General features: G+C 46.2%; 1 protein-coding gene across 5 annotated transcripts in view; it reads right to left on the bottom strand.

Annotated features, from left to right (window-relative positions):
- The window catches only part of LOC107374641 (NLR family CARD domain-containing protein 3), a 60,183-nt gene extending 38,568 nt beyond the window's left edge, over positions 1–21,615 (bottom strand). Inside the window, exons 1-7 of one of the 5 annotated variants that reach the window (XM_070543779.1) lie at positions 21,184–21,615; positions 20,772–21,061; positions 20,445–20,561; positions 19,788–19,891; positions 17,839–19,702; positions 16,890–17,087; positions 12,466–12,639 (exon numbers count right to left, since the gene is read on the bottom strand). In XM_070543779.1, coding sequence (XP_070399880.1) covers positions 12,466–12,639; positions 16,890–17,087; positions 17,839–19,702; positions 19,788–19,891; positions 20,445–20,561; positions 20,772–20,974 — 2,660 coding nt within the window. In that variant the 5' untranslated portion in view covers positions 20,975–21,061; positions 21,184–21,615. The other 4 variants (XM_070543780.1, XM_070543778.1, XM_070543781.1 and 1 more) reach the window with 4 other exon arrangements.
- Between the last annotated feature and the right edge of the window lie 4,189 nt (positions 21,616–25,804).

Raw genomic sequence — 25,804 nt, 5'->3', positions numbered from 1 at the left:
CCTGGTTCAGATCCCAATGATTTCAATAATCTCCGTCCCATTTCCCATCTTCCCTTCATTTCCAAAGTCCTAGAGAAAACTGTTGCATCTCAGCTGCACTCCCATCTCACCCGCAGTAACCTTTATGAACAGTTTCAGTCTGGTTTCCGTCCCCACCACAGCACAGAAACAGCTCTCATCAAGATCACTAATGACCTACTCATTGCTGCTGATACTGGTTTAGTCTTTATTCTCATTCTCCTCGATCTGAGTGCGGCCTTTGACACCATTTCTCATCCCATCCTCTTCAATAGACTCTCTTCCTTAGGCATCACTCACTCCCCCCTCCGCTGGTTTCAATCTTACCTTACTGGCCGCACTCAGTTCATCCAGTTAAAATCCTTTTCCTCAGAACCCTCCCCAGTCAAGTCAGGTGTGCCCCAGGGCTCTGTCCTGGGGCCCCTCCTCTTCATAGTATATCTCCTCCCTATTGACAAAATCTTCCGCAAATTCAATATCCAGTTTCACTGCTTCGCGGATGACACCCAGCTCTACATTTCCAGTGAGCCCAACTCAACTCTCCCACCATCCTCCCTTACACTCTGCCTCTCAGAAATCAAATCATGGTTCACCTCTAATTTCCTCAAACTCAACGGCAATAAAACTGAACTTCTTCTAGTTGGTACTAAACCCACCATTTCAAAAACTGACAGCTTTTCCTTAACTGTTGACAGCGCCATAGTCTCCCCCTGCCCTCAGGTCAAGCGTCTGGGTGTCATCCTCGACAGCTCACTTTCTTTTCAAGCTCACATTAATAACATAATTCAGTCAGCATACTTCCATCTACGTTCCATAAACCGTCTCCGTCCCTCACTGACCCCTCACACTGCCGCCATTCTCGTCCACAGCCTCGTCACCTCCCGTCTCGACTATTGCAATTCACTTCTTTATGGTCTCCCCAAAAAACTCCTTCATAAACTGCAACTGGTCCAGAATTCAGCAGCCCGTATTATCACCAGAACCCCTTCCTTTCACCACATCACCCCGGTTCTCCAGCAGCTTCACTGGCTCCCAGTTAAATTCAGATCCATCTTCAAAATTCTCCTCCATACCTTCAATGCAATCCATAACCTCTCTCCTCCATATATCTCAGACCTTATAATTATTAACACCCCATCCCGTTCTCTCAGATCTTCTTCTTCCATCCATCTTGCGGTTCCTTCTGCCCGTCTCGCTACCATGGGGAGCAGAGCTTTCAGCCGCTCTGCTCCTTGTCTCTGGAACTCACTTCCCCCAGACATCAGGAACATTGACAGTTTTACACTTTTCAAATCCAAACTCAAAACACACGTTTAAATCTGCCTATGACCTCTGATTTTATTGAACTGTTTCTCTCTTTGTTTTTTCTTGTTTGCATTTTATTGTTGTTTTATTGTATTTTATTAAGTATTTTCTGTCAAGTGACCATGGGTGTTCTGAAAGGCGCTTTTAAATAAAATGTATTATTATTATTATTATTATTCTTATTATTCTTATTCTTCTTCTTATTATTATTATTATTATTATTATCATCGAAAATAAGTAATTTATTCTGGGTAAGACCATCATTTTAATTGTAGCAACCCTACCCATGAGTGATATCGGTAAGGATTTCTATCTTGCAAGATCGTCTTCCACTTTCTTTAAAAGTGGGATGTAGTTTAGTTTGGTTGGATCTGCCAACTTGGGAGAGACATTAATTCCCAGGTATATGATATTCCCTGACTCCAATTGTGTATTAAGTAAATTGACAAAAGAGAAATTAATTGGTAGAACTGTGGATTTTAACCAGTTTATAGAGTAATCTGAAACTCTTGAAAAAGAATTTATCAGTTCTACTGAATGGGAGAGAGAGGCTTGAGAATTCTGGAGAAAGAGTAAAACATCATCTGCATAAAGACTGATCTTATATTCAATTTTCTTACACTCTATCCCTTTAATATCTGTTGTTTGCCTAATTGCTGCCGCTAGTGGTTCGATAAAAATAGCAAACTGTCATGACTCCCAGTCTTTCACCCTTGTCTGCCTCCTCATCAAGCCTTCAGCCTTCATGCAGCACACCTGGTCACCTCATCAAGCTCCAGCCAAGTCCTGTTTCCACAGCAACCTCAGCCTGCACCTCATCAGCTTCATTCATCTCACCTGTTCCTGTAATCAGCTCATCCCACACACCTGCTCCCTCTGCTATTTAACTCCCAGCCTGCTCTCCAACCATTGCCAGATTATTGAACGCTCTTTGCTAGTAAATCTTCCAGCCATGTACCTTGCCTGATCTCAGCCTCCGGACCTCGTTTTCACTCCTGACCCCTGCCTTGAACTCTGCCTGCCACCACGACCCTCGTCTGTCTGCTACCTCGTCTCCAGCCTGTTCCCTGTACCTGCTTGTCCGATCTGGTTTTTGACTTTCGCCTCCTCTCTGACTGTCTCCAGCCTCGCCCTCCTCTGGTAACTCCACATCTAATAAAGACTTTTTGTTTAACTTTTACTGTGTTTGGCGTCATCACGGGTCTTCCGAGTTCTGATCGTGACAGAATAACCTGACCACAACATAGACCCGACGCCGACACGGTACCTGTCATGGAGTATTTCACGATCCTTGAGTTTATGGAGCTAGAAAAGGAACAAGAGTTACCGTTCTGGGGAACACGTCTGGCCATCAGGCCACTGCCGCACAGAGGTTCCACCCCTCCATCCAGGCCTGCTGCGACCGTCTTGCGCAGCAGGTTCCTGACAACGCAACAGTAGCGGCCCCGGAGACCCTCTACTAATTCATGGCCTTCACAGATCCAAAGGCTAGCAGTCACGCCGCTCAAGCCTCAAGTTCCTCCCTGCAGTCCATGTCCAGTGGTGGTCCCAGGAGGCACACCGCATCCAAGTCCAGCGGTGGTTCCAGGAGGTGCACCGCGTTTACGTCCAGCGGTGGTCCCAGGAGGCGCACCACGTCCACGTCCAGCGGTGGTCCCAGGAGTCTCAGCACATCCATGCTCAGCGGAGTTCCTACTTTCGCCTTTCGAACAGGCTCCGCCTGTCCAGGTCCAGTGGTGGTCCCAGGGGTTGCACCGCATCCACGTCCAGCAGTGGTCCCAGGGGGCGCATCGCATCCACATCCAGCAGTGGTCCCAGAGGCCGCACCACATCCTCGTCCAGCAGAGATTCCACCTTCGTCTTTCCAAGAGACTCCACCTGTCCAGGTCCAGCTGTAGTTCCCGGGATCGCACCGCATCCATATCCAGCGGTGGTCCCAGGGTCCTCACCACATCCATGTCCAGCGGGGGTTCCACTTCCCTCTGTCCGGGAGGATCCATCTGTCCAGGTCCAGCATTGGTCCCAGGGGTCGCACCGCATCCACGTCCAGCAGTGGTCCCAGAGGTCGCACTGCATCCTTGTCCAGCAGTGGTCCCAGAGGTCGCACCGCATTCTCCTCCAGCGGTGGTCCCAGAGGTTGCATCGCATCCTGTCCCAGCGGTGGTCCTGGAGGTTGCGCCGCATCCTGTTCCAGCGGTGGTCCCGGAGGTTGCATTGCTTCCTGCTCCAGCGGTGGTCCCGGAAGTCGCACCGCATCCTGTCCCAGCGGTGGTCCCGGAGGTCACACCGCATCCTGTTCCAGCGGCGGTCCCGGAGGTCGCACCGCATCCTGTTCCAGCGGTGGTCCCGGAGGTCGCACCGCATCCGGTCCAGCCTGTCCTAGAGGCTCCTGTCCAGCCTGTCCAAGAGGCTCTGGTCCAGCCTGTCCAAGAGGCTCTGGTCCAGCCTGTCCAAGAGGCTCTGGTCCAGCCTGTCCAAGTGGCCACGTCTTCGCCCCATTATTCTCAAGAGTCTTTGTCCCCTCTTCAGTCTCAAGAGTCTTCATCCCCTCCTCAATCTCAAGAGTCTTCGTCCCCTCCTCAGTCTCCAGAGTTTTCATCCCCTCCTCAGTCTCCAGTCTTCGTCCGCACCGGTACACCACAGGGGTGCATCCTTTCTCCACTGCTCTTTTCTTTGTACACCAATGACTGCACCTCTAAGGACACAGCTGTTAAAATCCTGAAATTTGCAGATGACACCACTGTCATTGGGCTCATCCGGGATGGTGATGAGTCTGCTTATCAGCGAGAAGTTGAGAGGCTGGTGGCCTGGTGTAGTCAGCACAATCTTGAGCTTAACACCCTTAAGACTGTGAAGATGGTCGTGGATTTTAGGAAGCTTCCCACAGTGCTGTCCCCCCTCACAATATCCAACAGCCCTGTGATAATGGTGGCCTCATTTAAGTTCTTGGGAACTATCATTTCCAGGGATCTGAAGTGGGAGACAAACATCAATTCCATCGCCAAAAAGGCTCAGCAGAGGATGTATTTCTTACGGCAACTAAGGAAGTATGGCCTACCACAAGAGCTGCTGATCATCTTCTACACTGCTGCAGTCGAATCCATACTTTGCTCATCCATCACTGTCTGGTTTGGGTCAGCCACAAAAATGGAAAAATGGAGACTACAGCATATTATTAAAACAGCAGGAAAAATCATTGGTGCCCAACTGCCCTCTGTCCAGGAACTGTACATGGGCAGGGCCAGGAAAAAGGCAGTGAATATTGTCCAAGATGCCACACATCCTGCATCGACTCTCTTCCATCTCCTCCCATCTGGCAGACGCTATAGATCGCTGTACAAAAAAACTACCAGACGCAACAACAGTATCTTTCCTTCAGCCAATTCTCTCCTGAATCTGTAGATTCTTTTACCGTCCTTTTATTATACTTTTTTTATATACTTATTCAGTATGCTTATGGATATGAGTGTGTGTGTGTGTGTGTGTGTGTGTGTGTGTGTGTGTGTGTGTGTGTGTGTGTGTGTGTGTGTGTGTGTGTACGTGTATGCATATATGTATATATGTGTGTGTGTAAATGAACATGCGTGTGGGTATACATGCTCTTATGTGTTTTTTATGTATTTTTATTCTCATTTATTGTAGTTGTTGTATATTTTAGAGAGCGAACAAATTCCTTTTAAATGTAAATCTGAATCTGAAATCTGAATCTGAGCTCAGCTGATGTTAGTGGCGAGTCCAGGACTGTAACTTGGCTGTCTGATAATTTAGGAAGTATTATCCTGTCAAAGAACTCATTGAACTCGTTATCTGATGGGTTTATCTGTGGTGAACACAAAGTTTGGTAAAAGTATCTGAAAGTGTTGTTTATGCTTTCAGGGTCATAAACTATATTCCCGGTTGAGTCTTTAACAGCAGATATGGTAGATTTCTCTTTATTTATTTTTAATTGGCTAGCTAAAAATTTACCAGATTTATTGCTATGTTCAAAGTTTTCTATTCGTAGTCTTTGTGCTAAAAATTGTGTCTTTTTATCAATAATTCCAAGAAGTTCTAATTTAGCTCTACGTAATTTGCACAGTAACTCTTCTTCTGTGGATGCCTCTAAAGACTTAATGATTTCCTCTAACTCCTGAATATGTTTGTTTTCAGTTTTTTTCTTATGTGATGAGAAAAAGATTATTTTACCTCTCATCACTGCCTTTCCTGCCTCCCAGAGAATAGATGCTGATGTTCCAGGCAGGTCATTATGTTCTAAATATAAAGCCCACTCCTTTTAAAAAAATTCTATAAAACCTTCATCTTTAAGCAGTGATGTATTAAACCTCTAGTTTTTGTTTGGTGGGATTGTCTTCTTGTTTACCAGAGTTAATGAAACCGGAGCATGGTCGCTGACAACTATGGGGTGTATCTCAGTGTCTGAAATGTCAGCCAACAATGAGCTGCTGACTAGAAAATATCCAAACGTGAATGAGAGTGATGGACGTGTGAGAAAAAAGTATACTCTCTACGGTTAGGATGAAGAGATTGCCATGCATCGCAAAGCCCATAATCACTCATGTACTGTTTAACTATGTTAGTGGATTGCCAATTGCGCTGAGTCCCAGCTGTACTGAGCCTGTCTGTTAAAGTGTCCATCCAAAAATTAAAATCGCCTCCAAGTATAAGTGGACAGTCCAAGTGTTCGGAGAGTACAGAGAAAAAATTATGATAGAATGGAGGGTCATCAATATTTGGACAGTATATGCTGATGATAAATAAGCGTTGGTTCTGTACAGATATTTTTAACAATATAAATCTACCCTCTGGATCAGAAACTGTGTCCAATACTGTGAAATTGATGTTTTTGTTTAATAAAATAGCTACACCTCTTTGCCTAGAGTTATAGCATGCAGAGAACATGCTGGGAAACTCAGGTGTTTTAAGTTCATCTGCGGATGTGGCAGATGTGACCCTAACACAACAGAAGGGTTAAATAAACTAAATTATTTTATCAATCAATCAAATTTTATTTCTAAAGCGCTTTTCAAACAAAGTGTTATTCAAAGTGCTTTACAAAATGACCCCAGATTCCCATAACAGGTTAAAAACATTAACAAACATATGCAATCACACGCACACTCACACACAGACTCACACACACACACAAGTAAAAATTATATTAGGCTGAGTCCAGATGAGCCAAGTATGGTAACGCAAGGAAATGCCATCAGAGGATCATGTCAGAAACAAAAACATGATGAACTGATGTTTAATATTTTATTCAGTAAAAGTTTTTAAAACCAGCAGAAACAGAAACTTCTTCCTGGCACTCACAGAGTACAGACGCTTCTCTTTTTGCTCCCTTATCTTTTTTTCCCCAAGGCTCTTTGTCCTGTCTGCCCACAGAGCGCTTCTCTGCCTTTCTTCTGAAAACCCCTATTTTTAACCATGGATTTGATAAATTGGTCATTCAACGCGATTGATAAGATTTTTTCAACAATGAGAACGGGGCAGGGGGCTCCAAAATGCCCACAGGGGACACACCCGGTGGGGTATATGCTGGATTCCTGGAGGGAATGGAAGATCATATGCCTCTCCCAGCGGTCCACTGAGGATGTCGAAGACGTGTGGATATTCGGCCTGATGATCACTGGATTGCTCCTGATTGGAGTGGGAGGAAATCTGGTTTTCTGGAAATTTGGGAAGACGGGAGCGATTGGAGGACGACCCGCACCCACGGAAAGCACCGTCCGTGTGGAGACTTCTCAGACTGGGACGTTACTCGAGGTGAATCGTAAGCTGGACAATGTTCTAGCTACGATACCGGTATTAGTGCGCAAAATGGATGTCATCTCGGAGAGAATCACCGGACGGTCAATGGCGGTTTTAAACGGGGGCCCACAGGGGCCTGGGCCCCTGTAGAACCGGCCCTGGCCCCTGTTATAGCCCCTGTGCTGAAGAGATTGGATTTTTTTTCCCCGCGCTGCCTTGGAGATGGGAACTAATGCGCTGCAGCATTTCACGCGGAGCCTTTAAAGCGCTGCACACTCTGTGGACAGAACTGTTTACCTGGTGGATTTTTGAATAAAAGATTAAAAATAGTTTAAATGGGACCCGAAGAAATTCTTGAGCATGACTAACGGAAAAGACGCTAAGAGATGAAGGTAAGCAATAGTTTATTTTCCTGACATCAATGTTTTGATCGTAGTCGCGTGTTTCTGTCATTTACTTTTAAGTTCCTAACTGAGTCTATCCACAGTCAACACTGATTTGTTTTTCCTTTGTAACATTAACTGTAAAATAAAAATGAAGTTGCTGCATTTTAAGCCTTAGACACGTTAAGATTAGATCACAGTATTCATTTATCTATGACTTTCTCGCAGCACTGACTGGAAGCATCAGCGACCATGAAAAGAAAAATGGACATTTTGTCCTTTTTACCGCTGTTAATAAAGAACAGCATAGACAGAGAGAGGATGAAAGTCACAAGGGAGCTGAGAAACAGGATGAAAGAGAGAAGGAGGAGTTGGTTGGAGAGGAACCAGAGAGGTCAGGCTGTCCACCCTGAGAGTGAGGAGGAAGATGTAGGCTGTGAGGGAGAGAGTGAGGAGCAAAAAGAGGGACATCTTCGGTCATGTGCACTACCGTCAGGTTTGTGGGTGTTGAACAACCCCTCTGTGATTGCAGCTCATATTGTGTGTAAAATGCATTTGAGGCATGCTGACTCTGGACCAAAATTTCTGTTGTTTATATTTAATAAATAGATAAAATAAGACTCTGAATTAACTAATTATGACTTTTATCCTGATGCTAACATTTATTTTCTTTCAGATATCAGCAAGTGCAAGGATGACCCACCTACTCAGCCTCATTTGAGGACATTTCCAGGGACATTAATAGGAGACAGAAGATGCAGCTTTCAGCCAAGCTGGTATGAAAGTCATCCTTGGGTTGAATATTCTGTTACTATGGACTCTACTTATTGTCATGCATGCAGACAATTTAGCCCACCAAGTAGCGCAGGAAGTGTGTTTGACTCACCATGTGGATTTAGGAACTGGAAAAAAGCAACTGAGAGAGGAGGGGGGTTCAGTACATGCAAAGTCTGAAAGGCATAAGGATTCAATGATAGTGTGGAGGGACTACCAGAGGGCTGTGGAAGCTAATACAACACTGGCTAATGTACTCGACAAGGAACACAGTAAAAAGGTTAAAGAACATCGTGAGTATATCAAAACAATTGGTGGTGATTTTGCTTGTGTGTGTGTGTGTGTGTGTGTGTGTGTGTGTGTGTGTGTGTGTGTGTGTGTGTGTGTGTGTGTGTGTGTGTGTGTGTGTGTGTGTGTGTGTTGACTACAAAAAGCAAATTGTATTGTGCAGATATTTAATTTGTTTGAATGTTAATTTTTCATATGTACAGTACATGTAATCTTCAAATAAAGTCACAAACTATAATAATCAACTAGAATTATTTTTTTTACTCAAGTCTCATGTTGCGGTGAAGCATTCACAATTGTTATCTGAGTACCATAAAAACATGCCAGTTTTACTTTCACAAGTAAACCATTACTGCATTCGCTGTAATAGTTTACTTGTTCATTGTCTTTTATTATGAATTTATTTTTCTTGCGCCCCCATGAAAAAATACTGGCCCCACTGTGGCCCCCCTGGAAAATTTGGTCTAGAACCGCCCCTGCGGACGGTATGGACCGGTTTAAAACCCAAATTGGCTTCACTGAAGGACTGGACTGATCAGTTTAAAGACTGATGGCAGAGAGGAAAATTATCTCAGCCTGACCCAAACAAAGTCTTGTTATCCGAATCTGATGCCCGAGCAGCCTTGAGAGGCTAGCAACGACCCCCACGAAGGAATGCAGACAGATGCTGTGAAATCCCCCCCCCTTCGGATTGGTGGACTTCAGCCTGGCGAGGTCATCAACCTGCAGGAGTCAATGTGCTCTGCACTTCTCCCAAGATCTCCCTCCCACCTGTGGCTACAGTGGCTGAGCGTCGTAGATGGCTGCTCTCGCTGGGGGAAACAGGATCCCAGCCCCCCCACCCCCCACCCCCACCCCCCACCCCCCCACCTTCCTATTGGAGTCTCATGTTATGTTGTGTTGTCTGAAGTCTGTTGCATATCTGTGAGGTGTTTTTTTGCAGAGCAAAGCTGCCCTCCTGGTGGGAGGGTAACTGTGAAGTGCCTTTTTTCCCTCCTCCCGAATCAATTCCTCGTGTTACCCTCTTATCTCTCTCAAGGTTTGCGCGACTCGGGTTGCGAATGACCACAGTCACCAATTCTTGTCATGTGTCTTGCCCATGTATGTCTGATCTCTGAATTGTAATGCTATAAATAAATAAATGAATTGTGAAGAACCAGTGAATGATTTTAGTTGTTAACCCTTTATAAGACACTCATGGAAGTGTTTTCATTTTTAAATTTCAACCCCAGGGTGTTATTGTAGTCCATATCCAAAGTGTGTTTCTGTTGTTACAATTTTCATAAACATTTACTTTCATGCAGAAAACCAGAGAAAACAAAGTGATGAAATATGGACCTTGGTCCTGTTCTGGTAAAAGAAACCCCAAAATGACCACATGAACAAGTTAAATAAACATTATTTTTGAATAATATAGATAATTATAACACACTTTAGAGATGATTTTAGAACATGATAGCACTGTTCAATAATACAGATTATATCACAATTATTAAACAATATAGAATATTTTTATATAAAATGATATTAATGTGGAATATTTTTGATATGTTATTGAACAATAGATACTATTTCTGATCTAATATAGATTATTAGAATAATTTAGAATATTTTATATGTGAGGATCTGCCTCATAATCATCTTCTTCCTGTTCATCATCATCACTGATGGTGAGATTGGTTGGTGCAATAACTGTTCTCCATTATCCAGAGAAATCTTAGCTTAAAACTACTAAATAAATTCTATATCATAATTGTTATTATTACTGTCACCATGAATATTAAGATTATGTCTAAAAACAACAAATTTTACCTAAACTATTCATAATTTCTTTAATCTGTTCAGGGCGCGTGTACAAATGTGGCAGATTTGATTTTCATGCTAAGATTTCACCAACTTTATTGAGTTTAACATTTACAACACATGTATCCTTATTGAGCAAAACTAGTCAACCTGGTGATGTGAGACTTTCATAAATCTAGCGTTGTTAGTTTTAGAGATCTGACCGTAAACACGAGAGGAGACGAGCAGTTTACTGGCTTTGCAGACACACCAACAGTTGACCCGTTATAGCTCCGCCCTGATTGGTGGAATGGCGCCATGGCGCAAACCGTGACTACCGTAAATCCTCTAATACAGGCCGGTATTCAATTAAAGGCCGGGTCTCCAATTTTGGCCGGTGTCGGAGTCAGCGGAGGTTAATAATGGCCGGTCTCTTATTGTGGCCGGGTGGAATGTGGTAACAAGCAAGTATGAGCATCCCAGCGGCAGGGTTATAGCCCCCAAATCAACCAGCAGGAGGCAGTAGCGGTTCACACAGACCTTTATTAGGCTTTTTCTTCAACGCTTTGTAACGCTACAAACACGATCCTCTATCATGCTCCTACCACACAGAGTCACGGTGTCAGTTAACCATGCTAATTCAACCCGCTCCACAGAACACACATCACCTTCCCTGTGGCTTACATAACACTCACACAACACGCAAATCAGCACATAGGAACTAGCAGAATGATAGGAAACACATATAACACTGTACCCTGAATGCACCTGGCTTACAACCCCAGCCAGGTCATTACACTATCAAGTTCAAAGAGAACGTGCTGATTATGCTGCAGAACACTCTGGAGAGCAGCAGTAGGGGGTGTATGAACTAGTCAACTTCACTATAGTGACTTTTTATGCCTGTCGTCGACTAGTCGCTGTCACGTGATAATGACCGGCAGCCCTTGGAAAAGACAGCAGCCTGCTGTCAGCAGGTGACAAGCTCCTGCGCTCGGGGGTGGGGGTGGGGTTAACTCGCTGTGCCAGACCGTAGGTACTGACACGCGATCGTTCATGTCGGTTCATTTCCTTTAATGTTTTCTATCTTTTATTTGCGCCTGATGTGTATCGCTGCTGTGGAGCGGGGCACTTCAACTTGTCCTCCGACGCACAGATCACTGATGCGGCCTCCAAGCAGGGAGCGCTCCGCTGTTTTCGCGGTTGGTAGATCTGCCTCCTGAGTATGGCCACAGTAACAATCAGGTGTCGCCACCTCAAAAACTAATTTAACACGCGATCGTTCATGTCAGTTCATTTCCTTTAATGTTTTCTGTCTTTTATTTGCACCTGATGCGTTTCGCTGCATGCTGTGGAGCGGGGCGCTGCGCGCATCACCTTGTCCTCCGACGCACTGATCACTGATGCGGCCGCCAAACAGCGAGCGCTCCGCTGTTTTTGCCGTCGGTAGATCTTTTAGAACTGCAGTTCAAAGTTAGCTCATAAGGTGAATATATATGAACCCAGGTAGCAGTTTTTTCTTTAGGATTGAGAGGAGATGCAGGAAGATAATAAGCAGGCAGGACAGAAAAATAGTCAAATAAAAACAAGTTAGTTTTTGTACCTGCTGGTTGCAACAAACAGACACCATTGAAGGTCATCAGAAGTGAGGAACAGAAAATGAAATAATTATTTTAATGTTTAGAGCAGCAGGAACTTCGAGAGGCTGCAGGCGCATCAGTGAGTTTGCGGCCGCTGCGCAGTGGGAGGGGGGAGAGGGCTGAAGCAGGGGGAGGGGGGAGAGGGCTGAAGCAGAAACTACCGTTGTTAAAAGAAATGTGTTTGACTTTGAAAATGTGGGCGCAATTTTAATTGTCAAAAACTCCAGCGAACCATTAGTTCATTTTGCTCAAATAGAAATAGAGGCCTGCCTCTAATACTGGCCCTCCTTCCAATAAAGGCCTGGAGCTTGATGAGCTTGAGTCAAATACAGGCCCGGGCCTGTATTAGAGGATTTACGGTAGCTTGACCTCTGATGATTGTTTGGGTGAAATCTCGTAATTCTAAGAGTTTGTGAAAAAGCACACCGACATCATTTATGATGTGAGAGAAAGTGTCTAAATATGGACGTCGGCCAGATAAAGGGTTAAACACAGAAAATCTCCAACAGCTGCAGAGAACTGACCTCAGAACCTCCAGTCTAAAGCCTGGGCTCTCCAGGAAACCACAGAGATCCTTCACTACAGAACCAAACTGGTCATTCCAGCTCAGGTCCAGTTGTGTCAGATGGGACGGGTTGGACATCAGAGCTGAGCCCAGAGAAGAACAGCTGATCCCTGACAAGCTGCAGTTCTCCAACCTGAATAAAGAATAAAAGCAGAGAGCTGAAGCCAACAGGATGCAGGTTAAAACAGAAACATGAACTACAATAGGGGCCCTTAGGAAACATTTTAGTGCTTTATTAAGCATTAATAAACAAGGATCCCTTTATTAATGTTCCTGATATTAACCATTAACTGTCCTTAAAGGGCTATCACACCCAAAATTTAAATGCTGTCTGTTGACATATTTCCCAGAGTTAGATAAGTGGGAAAAAAACTATTTGTAACCAGGTTGTTCTCCTGACCCAGCTGTACTGCTTTAGCTTTAGCTTAGCATAAAACACTGTAAGTGAATGGGACCAGCTAGCACTGTGAGTAAAAACTTACTTAAACCACCCAGTGATCCCAGTCACACACACACACACACACACACACACACACACACACACACACACACACACACACACACACACACACACACACACACCTGCATGTCTGGGACGAGTGTCAGTGCTGCTATCTGCTTAGTAATGCATGAATTCATATTAACATTCATATGAAGCAGTTGTTAATACTGTATTTAATAGTTTATTCATGCTTAATAATGCACTAACAGCATGAATAAAGGGACCCTTTAAAGTAAAGTGTTACAGAACATTTAAATAAACTAAATGAATATTTTGTTCAACTGTGGACCCACCACCCGCAGGAGGAACATGAAGGGTCCGGTGCAATGCGAATCGGGTGGCAGACCAAGGCGGGAGCCTTGGCGGTCCAATCCCCGGACAAGAAAACTAGTTTTTGGGACATGGAACGTCACCTCGCTGGCGGGGAAGGAGCCGGAGCTTGTGGCAGAGGTTGAGCGGTACCGGCTAGATATAGTCGGACTCACCTCGACACATTGCATTGGCTCTGGAACCCGAGACCTGGAGAGGGGTTGGACACTCTACTTTGCTGGAGTTGCTCCGGGTGAGAGGCGGAGGGCTGGGGTTGGCTTTTTGTTAGCCCCGAGACTCTCTGCCTGTGTGTTGGGGTTTACCCCGGGGGACAAGAGGGTAGCTTCCTTGCGCCTTCGGGTCGGGGAACGGGTCCTGACTGTTGTTTGTGCTTATGGGCCAAATATCAGTTCAGAGTACCCACCCTTTTTGGAGTCCCTGGGACGAGTGCTAGATAGTGCTCCATCAGGGGACTCCATTGTCCTGCTGGGGGACTTCAATGCTCACGTGGGCAATGACAGCTTGACCTGGAGGGGTGTGATTGGGAGGAACGGCCCACCTAATCTGAACTCGAGCGGTGTTTTGTTATTGGACTTCTGTGCAAGCCGCAGTTTGGCCATAACGAACACCATGTTCGAACATAAGGATGCCCACCGGTACACTTGGTACCAGGGCAGCCTAGGTCACAGGTCGATGATAGATTTTGTAGTCGTATCATCTGACCTGCGGTCGTATGTTTTGGACACCCGAGTGAAGAGAGGGGCGGAGCTGTCAACTGATCACCACCTGGTGGTGAGTTGGATCAGATGGCAAGGGAACATGCCGCGTAGACCTGGCAGACCCAAACGCATAGTGAGGGTCTGCTGGGAACGCCTGGCAGAAGAACCTGTCAAGACGGTCTTCAACTCCCACCTCCGGCAGAGCTTTGACCACGTCCCGAGAGCAGTGGGGGACATTGAGTCCGAGTGGGCCTTGTTCCACTCTGCGATTGTCGAGGCGGCTGTTGCTAGCTGTGGTCGTAAGGTGGCCGGTGCCAGTCGTGGTGGCAACCCCCGTACCCGCTGGTGGACACCAGAGGTTCGGGGAGCCGTCAGGCTGAAGAAGGAGGCCTACAGGGCGTGGCTGGTCTGTGGGTCTCCGGAGACAGCAGACAGGTACCGGATAGCCAAGCGGGGTGCAGCAGTGGCAGTTGCCGAGGCAAAATCTCGGGCGTGGGAGGAGTTTGGTGAGGCCATGGAGAAAGACTATCGATCGGCTCCAAAGAGGTTCTGGCAAACTGTCCGGCGCCTCAGGAGAGGAAGGCAGCAACTCGCTCACACTGTTTACAGTGGGGATGGGGAGCTGCTGACGTCAACTGAGGCTATAGTCGGACGGTGGAAGGAATACTTTGAGGAGCTCCTCAATCCCACCAATGCGCATTCCGAGGAGGAACCAGAGCTGGGAGGCCTGGGGATGGACTGTCCGATCTCGGGGGCAGAAGTTGCTGAGGTAGTCAAACAACTACACAGCGGCGGAGCCCCGGGGGTGGATGAGGTTCGTCCTGGGTATCTCAAGGCTATGGATGTTGTAGGGCTGTCATGGTTGACACGTCTCTACAACATTGCGTGGTCATCGGGGGCAGTTCCTAGGGAGTGGCAGACAGGGGTGGTGGTCCCCATCTTTAAGAAGGGTGACCTGAGGGTGTGTTCCAACTATAGGGGGATCACACTCCTCAGCCTCCCTGGAAAGGTCTACGCCAAGGTACTGGAGAGGAGGGTCCGATCGATAGTTGAATCGTAGATAGAGGAGGAGCAATGTGGTTTTCGTCCTGGCCGTGGAACTGTGGACCAGCTCTATACCCTTGCAAGGGTGATGGAGGGGGCATGGGAGTTTGCCCAACCAATCCACATGTGCTTTGTGGATTTGGAGAAGGCTTATGACCGTGTCCCCAGGGGCACCCTGTGGGGGATGCTCCAGGAGTATGGGGTGGGTGGCTTTCTGTTGAGGGCCATTCAGTCCCTTTACCAGAGGAGCGTGAGTTTGGTCCGCATAGCCGGTAGTAAGTCGGACCTGTTCCCAGTGAGGGTTGGACTCCGCCAGGGCTGCCCTTTGTCACCGGTTCTGTTCATCACTTTTATGGACAGAATTTCTAGACGCAGCCGTGGTGTGGAGTGTGTCGAGTTTGGTGGCAGGAGAATCTCGTCTCTGCTTTTTGCGGATGATGTGGTCCTCCTAGCTTCATCCAGCTCTGACCTTCAGCTCTTGCTGGGTAGGTTCGCGGCCGAATGTGAAGCGGCTGGGATGAGGATCAGCACCTCCAAATCTGAGACCATGGTTCTCGACCGGAAAAGGGTGGCTTGCCACCTCGGGGTCAGGGGAGAGGTCCTACCTCAAGTGGAGGAGTTTAAGTATCTCGGGGTCTTGTTCACGAGTGAGGGTAGGAGGGATCGGGAGATCGACAGGCGGATTGGTTCAGCGTCTGCAGTGATGCGGACGCTGAGCCGATCTGTCGTGGGGAAGAGGGAGCTGAGCCAGAAAGCCAGGCTCTCGATTTACCGGTCGATCTACGTCCCAATCCTCACCTATGGTCATGAGCTTTGGGTAATGACCGAAAGAACGAGATCGCGGATACAAGCGGCCGAAATGAGTTTCCTCCGTAGGGTGGCCGGGCTCAGCCTTAGAGATAGGGTGAGGAGCTCGGACATTCGGGAGGGACTCGGAGTAGAACCGCTGCTCCTCCGGATTGAAAGGAGCCAGTTGAGGTGGTTTGGGCATCTGGTCAGGATGCCTCCTGGACGCCTCCCTGGGGAGGTGTTTCAGGCATGTCCTGCCGGCAGAAGGCCCCCGGGTCGACCCAGGACACGTTGGAGAGGTTACATCTCCAATCTGGTCCGGGAACGCCTTGGGGTCCTGCCGGAGGAGCTGGTGGACAAGGCCGGGGAGAGGACGGCCTGGAGCTCCCTAATTGGGATGCTGCCCCCGCGACCCGGACCCGGATAAGCGGAGGAAGACGAAGACGAAAGACGAAGACGAAGAATATTTTGTTACTCAGCAACAACAGGCCAGTTATGGCTGCTTTAAACCAAATGAAACTAATCCTCTGAACATGATCTTGTGCCACATCCTGCTTTTAATCCCAGATGATCTAAAGTCATTTCTCTGTAATTAAAGTAGCAGGTGTGTGTTGACCTGAACATGGCGAGCTCATACATGATCCATGCTTTCAGTGTGTCTCTTGGGGACGGGCCACCCTAAAGGTGCAGGCTTGGTGTCAGCGCCCCCTAATTGCCTCCTGTAGTCCAGCTAATCTGAGTCTGTTACCAGTGACAAAAGCTTGTGATGGACACGTGGGATTAATGCTTTCTTTATTAGTGTGGTGAATGAAGCTTTCTGGGATTTACAGACAGGATCTTTCTTTCTACCTGATTCAAGGCCTGAGACAGCCGTGCACAGATGGTTCCCATAATAATCATTTCTTTGGTTGTGAACGATCCCTCAGGTACATGCGCTGTTCTGGTTGCATTTGGAGCAGATGTGGGTTAAGGGGTTAAAGGTCAAACACAGAAAACCTCCAACAGCTGCAGAGAACTGACCTCAGAACCTCCAGTCTACAGTTTGGACTCTCCAGTCCAGAACTCAGAACCTTCACTCCAGAATCAGACAAGCCATTGAAACTCAGGTCCAGTTCTGTCAGATGGGACGGGTTGGACTTCAGAGCTGAGGACACAACTTCACAGTCAGTCTCAGCGAGTGTAGGACCAGGACCAGAACCAGAACCACAACCAGCAGCTCTGTGATGAGAGAAAAGTTAAAGTCAGTTGTAATAAAATCAGAGAATCTGTCTGATAAACAGCCTGAAAGCCGATGATGACTAAACAGTGATGTCATCATCTGATGAACATCTGCTCCTCACATCTGTGCTTCATCTGCTCCATCTGCTCCATCTGACATGAGCCAGTGAATCTGTTCAGTCTCTTTCACACCTTTAATCTGCAGATGGAGGAGGGAACATCCATCATGTCCACAGTCTGTCAGCAGGATCTGATCCAGAGTCAGAATCAACACGTCTGCTGTAGAAAAACACTTGGACTCTTCTCTAGTTTCCATCTGAGCTCAGAGCCTTTAGACGGAGTTCAGCTCAGTGAACAGAGACGATCTCTTAGCTTCCTGTTCCCGTCAGCTCCACCTCTTCACGTGCACACGCAGGAACATGCTGCTGGTGTCCAGCTGTACTCCATCAGAGCTCCAGCAGGACTGGGACTCGGAGCTCTAGTGTGGAACAGTGAGGTGTGTGTGGACACACTCCATCAGAAAGCAGGGATGTGTTTGTTGTTTGTTCTTGAAAAAGAAACCAAACAAACCAGGTTCTGACACAACAAGCCTTGATGCAGAAAGAGGCAGCAGAGAGATGATCTGTCCAGAATCAGACTCCAAACCTTCTGATTCACTTTTCTGCCGTTTTCATTCACTAAACTTATTTTCTGTTTAAACTCAGCAGCTCTAATAACTACTGATGATCATCATCACAACATCTGGACTCACCTGAACTTTCTGCAGTTCCTCACAGCTGGAATCAGTCTCAGTCGTCCCCGTGGTGATGTTCTGTACTTCTGCAGGTCCAACTCCTCCAGAACCTCCTCTGACATCAGCAGCATGTAGGCCAGAGCTGAACACTGGATCTCTGAGAGTCTCTCTGATCTGTTCTCTGACTTCAGGAAGTTTTGGACCTGCTGATAAACTGAGAGGTCCTTCATCTCCATCAGACAGTGGAAGATGTTGATGCTTCTGTCTGGAGAGACTCCATCACTGTTCATCTCCTTCAGGTTGTTGATGGTCCTCTGGATGGTTCCTGGACTGATCTGTGTCTGACCCAGCAGACCTCCTAAGAGTCTCTGGTTGGACTCCACAGAGAGGCCATGAAGGAAGCGGACAAACAGGTCCAGGTGGCCATTTTCACTGCTGAGGGATTTCTTCATCACTCTCTTCAGGAAGTCCTCCAGAGGTGAGTCTCTGTAGTCTCCTCCCAAGAAGTCCTCCAGAAATGAGCCTCTGTAATCTTCTCCCAGGAATTTCTCCGTCACCTCCATGTTCCTGCTGCTGAAGCAGTGGAACATGTAGACTGCAGCCAGAAACTCCTGAACGCTCAGATGAACAAAGCAGTAGACTGGTTTCTGGAAGATCACACACTCTCTTCTGAAGATCTCTGTACAAACTCCTGAGAACACCGAGGCCTCTGAGACATCCAGACCAGCCTGCTCCAGGTCTTCTTGGTAGAACATGATGTCTCCTTTCTCCAGATGTTCCAACGCCAGCCTCCCCAGCTTCAGAAGAAGCTCCCTGTCAGCCTCCATCAGCTCCTGAGGACTAGTCTCAGGTCCTTCATGGTACTTGTTCTTCTTCCTCTTGGTCTGAACCAACAGGAAGTGTGAGTACATGTCAGTCATGGTCTTGGGCAGCTCTCCTCTCTGCTCTGTAGAAAACATGTTCTCCAGAACTGTAGCAGTGATCCAGCAGAAGACTGGGATTCCACACATGATGTGGAGGCTCCTGGAGGTCTTGATGTGGGAGATGATTCTGCTGGACAGCTCTTCATCACTGAACCTCCTCCTGAAGTAGTCCTCCTTCTGCGAGTCAGTGAAGCCTCGTACTTCTGTGACCCTGTGGACACATGAAGGAGGGATCTGATTGGCTGCTGCAGGTCTGGAGGTGATCCAGACCAGAGCCGAGGGAAGCAGGGTCCCCTTGATGAGGCTTGTCAGCAGCACCTGGACTGATGACCTCTGTGTGACCTCCGAAAGCAGCTGACTGCTGCTGAAGTCCAGTGGAAGTCTGCTTTCATCCAGACCATCAAAGATGAAGAGAAGTTTCCAGACAGCCAGCTTCTCTGCTGGGATCTTCTGGAATGTTGGATAGAAAACACGGAGCAGCGTGAGAAGACTGTGCTGCTCATCTCTGATCAAGTTCAGCTCCCTGAAGGAAAGCAGAAGCACCACGTGGACATCCTGGTTCTCCGAGCCCTCGGCCCAGTCCAGAGTGAACTTCAGCACTGAGAAGGTTTTTCCAGCTCCAGCGACGCCGTTGGTCAGAACCACTCTGATGGCTTTAACTTTATCGTTATGCTGGTCTTTGTCTGTGTCTTCGTCTTCATCAGGTGAGGCTTTAAAGATGTCCTGGCACCTGATTGGAGCATCATGGAGCCTCTTGGTCCTGGAAGTGGTCTCCAGCTGTCTCACCTCATGTTGGGTATTAACCTCTTCACTCTGTCCCTCTGTGATGTAGAGCTCAGTGTAGATCCTGTTCAGGAGGGTTCTACTTCCTGGTTCATCACTTCCTTCAGTCACACGTTCACATCTGCTCCTCAGACTGAGCCGATGTTCTTCTAGAACCTCCTGCAGACCAACATCTGCTGAGAAATGTGACACAGAGCAGATCTGAATGCTGCAGCAGAACCTCATTGGAACAGAAACAGCAGGACAGCTGGTCCTCCTCACCAACAGAACTTCTCTTCCTCCCTCTGGTCAGCTCTCTCATCGTCACCGACAACCAGCTGGACTCTTCCTGATGTTCTGGAAGCTTCTTGTTGGCAGCAAGCAGCCTGCATAGAGCTCCAGATGTGGGACTTTTCACATGAAACATTCATCCTGCTGTGATTCTGGAGAAAGATCTTCAGACTAAACAATAAAAGCTCTGATGCTCTGATTACAGCTGCATGTTCACCTGCTCTACTTGGTCAGAGCTCCACTAGTTCATCAGTTCTACCACAAATCCTGTTTTTCTGTCTGAGGAGTCAGAAGAAATGGTAAATGGCCTGTATTTGATATAGCACCTTCTAGAGTCCTGGAACCCCCCAAGGCGCTTTACAACACATTCAGTCATTCACCCATTCACACACACATTCACACACTGGTGGGGATGAGCTACGATGTAGCCACAGCTGCCCTGGGGCGCACTGACAGAGGCGAGGCTGCCGAGCACTGGCGCCACCGGTCCCTCCGACCACCACCAGCAGGCAAGGTGGGTTAAGTGTCTTGCCCAAGGACACAACGACAGCGACAGACTGAGCGGGACTCGAACCTGCAACCTTCCGATTACTTAACTCCTGTGCCACCGTCGCCCCATCAAGAACCAGTTAGAAACTGTTTTCTTACTTTGGGTCTGAAGGTCCAGGTCCACTGAGGTCTGGAGGACGATGCTTGGACCGGTCACTCTTCATAGACAGACAGCTGGGTCCTGGAGGTTCTGCTCTCCATCTGTGGTTCTGACATCTGAAACACAACATGTTGTAACTCAGATCACATCAGTCAGTGAGAAGATCTGAGGAAACCATCTCAGAAGCTGCGAACACACAAACTGCTGCAGAGAATCAGAAGGTTTCATGATTGTAACTGAGGTCAGATGAAAGCTTCTCTAGATGATGGACATCAGAGAGGAGAAACCTAAAGAAGGTCAGTCAGCTTCATCAACACGCTTCTTACTTTGTGTCTGAAGGTCCGGGTCCACTGAGGTCTGGAGGACGATGCCTGGACCAGTCACTCTTCATAGACAGACAGCTGGGTCCTGGAGGTTCTGCTCCACTGAGGTCTGGAGGTCTGGGCTGCGAGAAGCTGCTCTTCATAGGAGGACAGCTGGATCCTGAAGGTTCTGCTCTGTTCTCCTCTTCTTCTGCATAAACGTCCATCTTCCTCTTCAGTCAGTCAGAGCCAGAGATGAACCAGTTAGACAGACTGGGATTCTCCACTAAAGAAAACAACAGCAAGTGTGTTTTCTAGTGAGAACCAACAGGAAGTGAGACGGTGAGACGTGACGCTACAGTTTGATCTGAAGGTGAAGCAAAGCAACGATCCAGAGAGGAAAGTTCTCTCTGACAGGAGAACAAGAACAACTCACCTGATCCACACACTTTAGTTTGTTTCTTCTCTTTTGTCCACATTAGATCCAGTCTCAACCGGTTTGGGTTTCTTCTTCATCTGATGAGAACTGATAAACAACCCAAAGTCTCAGCCATAAACCAGTTACAGCCAGCCATCAGAGATAAGGATCGTGTCAAGGTCTCAAAGTTCAGGGGGTCCAAAGTCTGCTCCGTGGGCCATTTGAGGTCCTCAGAGAAATTTTTGTGGCCCTGGATTCCAGAATGATAGATCTGAATCCACGAGCACAGGCTGTTGGTGCAGATGAACACTGTCTAGTGTTTCTATTCATATTGTTACTAATATGTACGGCTGCATCTCTCACACACTGAGTGTGAAACACAAGCATCTGACTCTCTTCACACGCTCTCACGCCACACCTCCGATATCTCTCGCTGAAGAATCAAACACCACAGCCATGGGTTGTGAGGGTTTTAACGCACCTGGCGGTAAGGCGTTTCCTGGTCTGAACCAGGGAGTAGCCCCTGGCTGCCTCCTGGAGATCGGGGCGGGGCTAAATGTGGGCGGGATCAAATGTTTATAGGTGGGCGGAGACAACTATTTGTCTCCTGCTCCTCTTCAATGGAACCTCCTCTGTGCTGACGGGGCTGAATGCGCTGTGCGTCTCACGGCAGTGATGCACCTTTGGCGCAAAATGCGGACCTTCATGGAGCGCGTGTGCGACGTATCGGGAGTGGCTGCGCTGGGCACGGACTGTGGATGGCTGATGTTGGAGGGACAGATATTTTCTTAGAACTCGGAGATTTGGACTAATAAATGACCCGAAAAACTACCACTGCGCACCGCCTAGAAAAAAGTATTTAAAAAAGGTATGCTGACAGGTCACAGAGTTTGAAGTGGCGGTGCATGTTGCTGCAAACCGAACCCACTTGAAGCACAGCTTTCAGTCCATATATTCAGACTTTCAGTCCATATATTCAGACTTTCAGTCAATATACTCAGACTTCGGTCCATATATTCAGACCTCGGTCCAAATATTCAGACTTTTAGTCAATATATTCAGACTTCGGTCCAAATATTCAGACTTTCAGTCCATATATTAAGACCTCGGTCCAAATATTCAGACTTTCACTCCATATATTCAGACTTCGGTCCATATATTCAAACTTTGGTCCACTTATTCAGACTTTCAGTCCATATATTCAGACCTCGGTCCAAATATTCAGACTTTCAGTCAATATATTCAGACTTTGGTCCAAATATTCAGACTTTCAGTCCATATATTCAGACATCGGTCCAAATATTCAGACTTTCACTCCATATATTCAGACTTCGGTCCATATATTCAAACTTTGGTCCAAATATTCAGACTTTCACTCTATATATTCAGACTTCGGTCCAAATATTCAGACTTTCAGTCAATATATTCAGACTTTGGTCCAAATATTCAGACTTTCAGTCAATATATTCAGACTTCGGTCCATATATTCAGACTTTCAGTCCATATATTCAGACATCGGTCCAAATATTCAGACTTTCACTCCATATATTCAGACTTCGGTCCATATATTCAAACTTTGGTCCAAATATTCAGACTTTCACTCCATATATTCAGACTTCGGTCCAAATATTCAGACTTTCAGTCCATATATTCAGACCTCGGTCCAAATATTCAGACTTTCAGTCAATATATTCAGACTTCGGTCCAAATATTCAGACTTTCAGTCCATATATTCAGACCTCGGTCCAAATATTCAGACTTTCACTCCATATATTCAGACTTCGGTCCATATATTCAGACTTCGGTCCATATATTCAAACGTTGGTCCATATATTCAGACTTTCAGTCCATATATTCAGACTTTCAGTCAATATATTCAGACTTTCAGTCAATATATTCAGACTTCGGTCCATATATTCAGACTTCGGTCCATATATTCAGACTTCAGTCCAAATATTCAGATTTTCAGTCAATATATTCAGACTTCGGTCAATATATTCAAACGTTGGTCCATATATTCAGACTTTCACTCCATATATTCAGACTTCGGTCCATATATTCAAACGTTGGTCCATATATTCAGACTTTCAGTCCATATATTCAGACTTTCAGTCCATATATTCAGACTTTCAGTCAATATATTCAGACTTTCAGTCAATATATTCAGACTTCGGTCCATATATTCAGACTTCGGTCCATATATTCAGACTTCAGTCCAAATATTCAGATTTTCAGTCAATATATTCAGACTTCGGTCAATATATTCAAACGTTGGTCCATATATTCAGACTTTCACTCCATATATTCAGACTTCGGTCCATATATTCAAACGTTGGTCCATATATTCAGACTTTCAGTCCATATATTCAGACTTTCAGTCAATATATTCATACTTTCAGTCAATATATTCAGACTTCGGTCCATATATTCAGACTTCAGTCCAAATATTCAGATTTTCAGTCCATATATTCAAACTTCAGTCTAAATGTTCAGACTTTCAGCCCATATATTCAGACTTTCAGTCCATATATTCGATTTTCAGTCCATATATTCAGACTTTCACTCCATATATTCAGACTTCGGTCCATATATTCAGACTTCGGTCCATATATTCAAACGTTGGTCCATATATTCAGACTTTCAGTCCATATATTCAGACTTTCAGTCAATATATTCAGACTTTCAGTCAATATATTCAGACTTCGGTCCATATATTCAGACTTCGGTCCATATATTCAGACTTCGGTCCATATATTCAGACTTCAGTCCAAATATTCAGATTTTCAGTCAATATATTCAGACTTCGGTCCATATATTCAGACTTCAGTCCAAATATTCAGATGTTCAGTCCATATATTCAAACTTCAGTCTATATATTCAGACTTTCAGCCCATATATTCAGACTTTCAGTCCATATATTCGATTTTCAGTCCATATATTCCAACTTCGGTCTATATATTCAAACTTCGGTCCATAAATTCAAACTTGGGTCTATATATTCAGACTTTCAGTCCATATATTCAGACATTCAGTCCATACAGGTGCTGGCCAGTAAATTAGAATATCATCAAAAGGTTGAAAATATTTCAGTAATTCCATTCAAAACGTGAAACTTGTACATTATATTCATGCAATGCACACAGACCAATGTATTTCCAATGTTCATTACATTTAAATTTGATATTCATAAGTGACAACTAATGAAAACTCCAAATTTGGTATCTCAAAAAATTAGAATATTCTGAAAAGGCTGAATATAGAAGACACCTGCTGCCACTCTAATCAGCTGATTTACTCAAAACACCTGCAAAGGCCTTTAAAAGGTCCCTCAGTCTTGTTTTGAAGGCACCACAATCATGGGGAAGACTTCTGACTTAACAGCTGTCCAAAAGACAATCATTGACACCTTGCACAAGGAGGGCAAGACACAAAAGGTGATTGCTAAAGAAGCTGGCTGTTCGCAGAGCTCTGTGTCCAAGCACATTAACAGACAGGCGAAGGGACGGAAAAAATGTGGTAGAAAAAAGTGTACAAGCTCTAGGGATAACCGCACCCTGCAGAGAATTGTGACGACAAACCCATTCAAAAATGTGGGGGAGATCCACAAAGAGTGGACTGCAGCTGGAGTCAGCGCTTCAAGAACCACCACGAGGAGACTCATGAAAGACATGGGATTCAGGTGTCGCATTCCGTGTGTCAAGCCACTCTTGAACATGAAACAGCGCAAGAAGCGTCTCGCCTGGGCCAAGGACAAAAAGGACTGGACTGATGCTGAGTGGTCCAAAGTTATGTTTTCTGATGAAAGCAAGTTCTGCATTTCCTTTGGAAATCAAGGACCCAGAGTCTGGAGGAAGAGCGGAGAAGCACAGAATCCACGTTGCATGAGGTCCAGTGTAAAGTTTCCACCGTCAGTGATGGTGTGGGGTGCCATGTCATCTGCCGGTGTTGGCCCACTCTGTTTCCTGAGGTCCAGGGTCAATGCAGCCGTCTACCAGGAAGTTTTAGAGCACTTCATGCTTCCTGCTGCTGACCAACTTTATGGGGATGCAGACTTCACCTTTCAACAGGACTTGGCACCTGCACACAGTGCCAAAACCACCAGCACCTGGTTCAAGGACCATGGTATCCCTGTCCTTGATTGGCCAGCAAACTCGCCTGACCTTAACCCCATAGAAAATCTATGGGGTATTGTGAAGCGGAGGATGCAATACGCTAGACCCAACAATGCAGAGGAGCTGAAGACGACTATCAGAGCAACCTGGGCTCTCATAACACCTGAGCAGTGCCACAGACTGATCGAGTCCATGCCACGCCGCATTACTGCAGTTATTGAGGCAAAAGGAGCCCCGACTAAGTATTGAGTGCTATACATGCACATTCTTTTCATGTTCATTCTTTTCAGTTGGCCAACATTAGAGAAACAAACATTTTTTCATTGGCCTTTAGAATATTCTAATTTTCTGAGATACCAGATTTGATGTTTTCATTGGTTGTCACCTATAAATATCAAAATTAAACGTAATAAACATCGGAAATACATTGGTCTGTGTGCATTGCATGAATATAATGTACAAGTTTCACGTTTTGAATGGAATTACTGAAATATTTTCAACCTTTTGATGATATTCTAATTTACTGG

Source organism: Nothobranchius furzeri, chromosome 13 (genome assembly GCF_043380555.1).
Source record: "Nothobranchius furzeri strain GRZ-AD chromosome 13, NfurGRZ-RIMD1, whole genome shotgun sequence".
NCBI lineage: Eukaryota > Metazoa > Chordata > Actinopteri > Cyprinodontiformes > Nothobranchiidae > Nothobranchius > Nothobranchius furzeri.
This window is presented reverse-complemented; position numbering and strand designations above follow the sequence as displayed.